The 7095-nt window shown below is 34.5% G+C and overlaps 1 protein-coding gene and 1 long non-coding RNA gene across 8 annotated transcripts; both read right to left on the bottom strand.

Annotated features, from left to right (window-relative positions):
• Positions 1–466: 466 nt before the first annotated feature.
• On the bottom strand, positions 467–1903 carry LOC145128717 (uncharacterized). The gene is made up of 4 exons (XR_013717066.1): positions 1558–1903; positions 1235–1466; positions 1026–1148; positions 467–596 (listed from the first exon to the last, which is right to left on the bottom strand). It is a non-coding gene; the product is annotated as an uncharacterized LOC145128717 (long non-coding RNA).
• A 730-nt stretch (positions 1904–2633) lies between these two features.
• On the bottom strand, positions 2634–5049 carry LOC145128597 (ATP-dependent DNA helicase Q-like 3). Of its 7 annotated transcripts, none has more exons than XM_079063411.1 (7): positions 4859–5045; positions 4499–4746; positions 4076–4370; positions 3738–3887; positions 3525–3611; positions 3304–3387; positions 2634–3161 (listed from the first exon to the last, which is right to left on the bottom strand). In XM_079063411.1, exons 4-7 carry the CDS (start codon positions 3752–3754, stop codon positions 2846–2848), a joined length of 504 nt encoding a protein of 167 aa, XP_078919537.1. In that variant the 5' UTR covers positions 3755–3887; positions 4076–4370; positions 4499–4746; positions 4859–5045; the 3' UTR covers positions 2634–2845. The 7 variants fall into 7 exon arrangements, with proteins under 7 accessions (XP_078919537.1, XP_078919538.1, XP_078919541.1 ...); XM_079063412.1 differs by having other exon boundaries at positions 4499–4713; XM_079063415.1 differs by having other exon boundaries at positions 2634–2837; positions 3011–3161; positions 4499–5042.
• Positions 5050–7095: the final 2046 nt, after the last annotated feature.

The following is a 7095-nucleotide window of genomic DNA, read 5'->3' as shown; positions in this document are numbered from 1 at the left end:
ATCAAAATGTGTTGTTAATGGGTTCGTTGGTTTGCTCTCATTATTTGAGTTCGCTCTGGAACTTGTTTCATATATCACTACTAGAAAAATACCCTTTAATGACACACATTGCGTGTCATAAAAGCGTACAGATGACACGCAAATGCGTGTCAAGAAAGGCCATGTCATAAAGGAAGACGAAACGCATTTGCGTGTCGTAACCTTACGACGCGCATTTACGACACGCATTTACGACACACAATGCGTATCATTAAATCCTCTGTCAAGGAAGGCCATGTCATAAATGAAGATGACACACATTTTTGCTTATCGTAATTTTAAATGTTTAAAAAAATATTATTTATAGATTTACTAATTTTCAAATTAAATTTGCATTTAATGTCTCATAAAAGAAAATAAAATATCATATACAAAAATACAATCCATTGCACAAAATTTAATGTCATACAAATAATCGTTCCAATAGTAGGCAAATGTAATACATCAAATGTGAGAGATGAAATTCATCAACAAATAATAGTTGAGCTACAAGAGCTTGTTGACCACCTTCACATCATCCCGACTTCTTTGATTGACACTATGCACATCAATAAAACCTGCAAGTTTGAATCATGCAACCATTAGATTCACTTAAAAGGAGGACACTTGTTTGAGACTTACTTTTATCAAAATCATATAGAGTAAATTCAAGATTCTTGTCCCAGAATTATTAGCATGTTTATCATGAACTTAAATCTATCGGATGAGATAAGCATCATACAACATTTTCAAAATTTATATATAACAATTCAATGCAAGATGGCTTAGCTTTATAAATAAAAATGGTTTTACATATCTCTACATATACCCTACTAATACTACTACTACCCTTCCCTGCTATGTAGAGAATAAGTTTTGGAAACAATAAACTAATTGTAAGTGGGAAGACCGGATGCATTTACACAACAAAGTTCATAACATAATCTGGTGACTATGTGTCTTATGTTGTATGAAATATAAAGGAGAAAAAAGGAAATTTGCCTCACCACAATTAATGGATGGACATATTTCCTCAAAATACTCGAGCAAAATATTTCTTCTGCAAGTTGTCTGCATGCAATATTGTTGAGTAGCCATAAACGAATCCATAATAGCTTTTTTCTGGGTTTCTGTTAGAAACAAGGTGAATTTTATTAACATAATCCATGAAGAAAATAATAATAATAAATGATTTTGTTGAGAAAGTTAAACATACTGAGCTTGCTTCTCCACAGTAGAAATCAGTTTTTCCAAAGTCACCTCTTGAAAAGTATAGCCAACAATCACAAGCAATCCCATCTCTACCACATCTTCCACTTTCTTGATAATAGGACTCCAAACTCGTAGGGCACCCATAGTGGATCACATGTCTTATTTATGGCTTATCAATACCCATTCCAAATGCGATAATTGCAACCATTACCCGAAGTTCATCCCTTATAAAAGATCTAGCAACAAAAGGGTACAAAAAAAGACATGAATATTAAGCTAGATATGACTATTTTTAAATGATCAATCAAGTTACAGAAAACTGGAAACCTGTGTGATTCTTCATGGGCCTTGTGCCCCATTTGGCCATGATACATTCCAACCAGGGGCGGAACACAAACATTACAAGTGATGGGGCCGATACAATATAAACAAGTTTAACTTGGTTTCGAAGTTATGATTTATAAAAAAAATTAGACCGCTTAAAACCTTAATAAGTCTCAAACGGCCAAGTTTCACTATCACCATTATAATTTGATATTGGTGAATTATTATTTCTTTATATTACTAGTTATTTAAGAGGCAGAACTATTAAATATCAATCCTTGTCATGATCTAATCTATAATGCTAAAAAAATTTAAGTAAAAAGGTATAACTTTATGAGAAATAAATTACGTTTACAATGGCTTTATGTGACTTATAGATTTTAGAAACTATCTGTTACAAAATCCTCTTATTACTCGTTCACATAACTACTATCTAACTATGCAAGTTCTATATCCCAAAACAACCAAAAAATAATTAAATAGCAAATGATAAATCACAACATAATGAAGTGACAGAACACTACTACTATCAATTGAGATTTTGGAAACACAAAGCACAGTAAAGTAAAAGCAAGAGAGTACACTGTAGCTTCTGCATATTTGACAATTAAATAATAATAATAAAATACCTTTTTAAAGAAAATTCAGTGAAGTTAAAAACCTAAATTTATTAAAAGAGTCAAGATTCAAATTAGAGGGCAAGAATGGAAGTGAGAGCGTGAAAGACTAACAGGGAGAGAGGCGAAGATCGGAGAGGCCGTCCAGGCAAAGAGTAGAGCCTTGAGATGGTATCGGACTGCTACTCACATCGGCACGACGAGAGGTTGACACTATAGAGAAAACGACTGTCGAATGATGATGCTAATGTACGATCTGGTAGGCATGGCCAACAGATTTTGAGGGGATTTTAAAACGTGAAATAAGTTTTTTTGGTTTTGGCATTTGAAATATTTTGAATCTTGTTTCGTTTTTGTTTAATACGGAGTAGTTTTTAAATATTTTCAAATTAGTTATCTTTTTCAACAGTGTCCCGTGATTTCATGAGAGGTGGTATTTTCTTTCCTTAATTTTCTAAACTCTTTTACAACACAATAATATCTCATTTTCATTCCTTAATTTTCTAGAGATCATATCTCATTTTGAGACACGTTCAACACATATTAGGCTCTAATACATAATATTTAGTAGCTAGTAGTCCAAAAAGCTGGGGGGGCATGGCCCCCCTAGGCCCCTTAAGGGTTCCGCCCCTGATTCCAACATTGACTCCAGCCTCACAAAGTGATCTAGCAATCTAAGGAATCCAAACATATGGAACAGAAAGAACAATTAAAATGGCTTCTAAACAATAAAGATTTAAAGCAAGTCGATAGCAGAGGGTTAAAAGTATATGAAAGATGACTTCTTGAACATCTTTAATGGTTGTACAATATACGATAGTTGATCCATCATTTGATACATGTTTAGAGACTTGTTCCATAAGCTCATCAACAAATGAGGCCCCACGGTTGATATATTTCACACCATAGTAAATGTTTTTTCTATCAAATGATCCAATGGCATCATGAGGGTCTTTCATCATAAGTGAACCAACTATGTCATTTTGAACCCTGGAATCAGAAGAGAGTAACCATCAAGGTGTAAGATAGATTTAGGGCTTCATACGTATCTATATGTAGAAGAACTAGCATAGAATTATAACAAAACAAAGCAAGTTAAAGACCAAAAGACAAATCAATTTGCAACACGTACTTTTCTGTAGTTGTTGCTGTCAATCCAACAAATGGAACACCTACCAAAACATCTCGCAGCTTGTATAATTGTTTATATTCCACCCTGTAAAACATATCATTATTTAGAAATTCTAATAGGAGGCATAAAAACAAGAATAACACTTCTATTAACAGATAAATACACACACACACATGAATGTATGATAATTATCTAAGATTAAGTAATATATAGAAACCAACAGAAAATCATGGCCCCACTCTGAGATACAGTGGGCTTCATCAACCGCCACTAGACATATTCCTGTGCTAAGCAACCTTGACCAGAAGCTGCATTAGGGTAAAAACAGCTCAAATCATGATATCACTTATTTTCATAAGGTAAAGTACAGAAATTTATAAGCAACACAGAAAGTAAAAGTATATGATATATCCTGCTCTTATTAAAATACCTACTTGTGACATTCCATCATGCCCTAAGCCAAGCGTAGCTGTACTTATCTTGTCCTCACTTCCACCACCCAATTCACTAGTAATTGGTAAAAGTAATGGAGGTTGGTGATCAGGCCTACAGGATCTAAGGAACTTTGCCCTTCCACACTCACACTGTACATGGAAAAAAATATTCTATCACTTTCATTATTTCATATACAAACACCTTATATATATATATATATATATATATATATATATATATATATATATATATATATATATGAGAAAAGGGTGTAAGAAACAAACACCTTATGTATTTATTTATAGTTGTTAAAAAGTAAAAGCTGGTAGCAACATACCTTACAGTTCTATAAGTATCTTTAACAGTCTCAACCAAGTAACATGTGCATCAAATTGCATAATTGGATTAAGAACTTCCTCTCATAGTAAGGACCAAATGCAAGAAAGAGCAACGTACTTTCACTTATTTTTGTATTATAACATCCTATTTTTTATTCATGTCTTATATAATAATTCTATTTCTTCAAGGTATATGGTTGTGGGAATGTTTGATGTAGAGAAAATCTTACCTTCCCCTGATGGTGATTTCTCTACTTCCTTCCATAGCTTACGTCCAACAAGATACAGATGAACCTGATGAAATTAAAAGTTTGGGGAAAAGAAAAAAATAAAGATAAAAGACATAAAAATTTGATTCAAGTTAATTATGTTCCATTAAAAAGATGCTAATAACCTAATACTGAATTCTTGAAGATCGATACCTTGGTAGAAGAGTGATTAGAAGATCTGACAACCTGAAGAGTGAAGAGTGAAGTCAGAATTCAGGGTTTCTTTGGTTACTCCCTTCACATCCTCGAAAATCTGCATCTGGTTGACTAGGGGTGGTCGATTAGGGGTGGTCGAACTGGTAGCTCTGATTGACGAAGAGATTTCATTCATCATAGCGTGGTGGAGGAGTAGTAGTTTCCAACCGACACTGCAATCGAGGGGAGTTGCAATCGCCGATCGACTCAGCGTGAGGACCGACGTGGCAGAAATTAGACTCCAACATGGGAATAATGGAGAAAAAAACATAGAGCGTGAAGAGTGAAGAGTGAATTCGGACTTATGAGCAGTTGTACCAGGTTTTAGGGGAGAAATCGAACCACTTGGTTTTCTTCACTTCCATTACTGGTTGAATTTTCTTGATGAAGTTGTTGCAGATGAACATGAGATGACGAGGAGTAGATACAGGGAAAGGGTGGGGTTTTGGGAGATTTACTGTGAAACAGGTAAAATTTAGGTCAAAATTAAATTTATCAATAATCGTAATTGGGATGAAATAAATGGCAGAAACTGAAAGAAGGTTTCAAAAAATATAAAGAACACTGAAATCCGAGTTATAACGAAGAAGTTATGACCAATCGAAGATCCGCGGTAAAACCGACAAAACACTGTTCAGTGTAAAATGTGAATTTTCGATAAAAGGCTTTTTAGCCTTAACAATCTAAATGAAAGTTGTAGAATATGTTAAACCGAGAACTTTCATAAAAAGAACGTAAAAATCTGACTTCGTATAAGGAAGTTATGATTTTTCTAAGTTTCGGTTTAGCAGTAGACAACTAAAAATTCGAAATATAAATTGATCGATATTTAGCCGACACAACTTAAACGAGAATCGAAGGTCTCGTCAAAAGTAGTACAACGGTAAAAAGACAGACGAAAACGGACGTCGGATGAAGAGGTTATGAATTTTTAACGGATTTCCTGTCCCGGTCTGTTAAAAATAATAATATTAAAAATAAAGTCAAAATTAGCCAACGAAGTTTAAATGAAAGTCGTAGAGTATAAATTTACCTACCCGTACATATAAAGAACGTCGAAAACGGAGCTCGTATGCGAAACTTATGATTTTCGCAAGTTTTTGGCACAAAAATCGAGAAATATTGAAAACCGGGAAATTTCGCATGGTGTACCTTGGGCCACGTCACCTCGCATGCGAGGCTTCCACCTGTCACCTTCTGATTGGACCGAAGTTCTCCGTGTCGCATTCTGATTGGACCGCAGCCGAGGTCCAGTAGCCGGCTGACACTCCTCGCATGAACAGTAGCCGCCTCACCCGGATCCGACGTGTGCCTCGCACCTAGCTGCATCCGAACTTCGGCCTCGTGGCCTTCGCAGCTGATGACGCGTGGCTGTTGGCTCACCCTTCGGCCCGCACCCTCGCACCCTATATAAGGGCTGCGAGATTTCTCGGATTTAAGCCATTTTTACACCATTTTTGCTCCTTTTTCACCCCTTTCACTTCCATAAACTTTCTTACAACCCCCCAAAGCCCCGGTATCGTATCTAAAACCCGAAGCAAGCCCCGAAGCCCCAGAATTCTCGAGAAGCTAGCCTCTTTCCAGTCGAAGTGCTGCCCGCATAAAGCCCGATTTTTAATCAAAAACTCACGGTTTCTTCGAGAAAGATCATCTATAGAAACGAAACGCTGCCCAAATCATCACTTATCAAGTGAGTTCATACCCCTATAATCTACCTTTTTAATGGTTTTTAAATGCTTTTAAGGGGGGGAATACAAGTTTAACACAATATAAATTGTGTTAATAATTGTATGTGATAATAATCACACAAAGGGTTTCCTTATGTTTTTAAGGATTACCAAATACTTCCAAAATGACTTAAAGTCATGTTAAATCTTTAAAGTCATGTAAACTCCGTTAAATTCTTTGCAAAAGGTTTTATAAACTATTTCAAATTATAATTTCCAAAATCATGTTTATATATGTATAAATATATAAATAAGATTTGAAGGGCTTAGGACTACTGAATTATCTTATTTCCTTTTTCTTGTTTGGATGTGGAATTAAGGTGGTGTTATTTGTCCGAAGGTTGTTTCCTTCTTAATTATATATATATATATATATATATATATATATATATATATATATATATATATATATATATATATTATACATATATGAATATAAAAGGTTACTTCATTCGGTATCATTACCTTTGTATCATGCTGAGCAAAGGTGTTCATCCATGAGAAATCATGCTAATCAGATAGAACATATAAATTATAATAGGTATATTTTATGATTCAAAACTAAATATACAAGTATGATTCACATTCCAAGGAAAGTACCAACAATTCATTTACCTATATCAGGATATGTATAATACTTTTAGTATATGGATAATATATTAAAGAAGTAATAATACATCATACCGGGTTTGCATTAACAATGGTACAATAAAGAGTACCACGGTTAGCAATCACGAGGTAATAATACATCATACCGGGTTTGCATTAACAAGGGTACAATATAGAGTACCAGGGTTAGCAATCCCGGGGTAATAATACATCGTAAAT

The sequence above is a fragment of the Lactuca virosa genome, chromosome 8 (assembly GCF_052849685.1).
Source record: "Lactuca virosa cultivar CGN04683 chromosome 8, Lactuca_virosa_CGN04683_v6, whole genome shotgun sequence".
Taxonomy (NCBI): Eukaryota; Viridiplantae; Streptophyta; class Magnoliopsida; order Asterales; family Asteraceae; genus Lactuca; species Lactuca virosa.
The sequence above is the reverse complement of the archived record's forward strand: the minus strand, read 5'-3'. Positions and strand labels throughout refer to the sequence as shown.

Excerpts from the sequence above, each read along its gene's own strand:
- LOC145128597 (XM_079063409.1), bottom strand. Across the intron at positions 3,388-3,524 it reads GAGTGGGGCCATGATTTTCT|GGTGGAATATAAACAATTAT; the intron begins GTTGGTTTCTAT and ends TATGTTTTACAG. Across the intron at positions 3,162-3,303 it reads ACAGCAACAACTACAGAAAA|GGTTCAAAATGACATAGTTG; the intron begins GTACGTGTTGCA and ends TTCTGATTCCAG.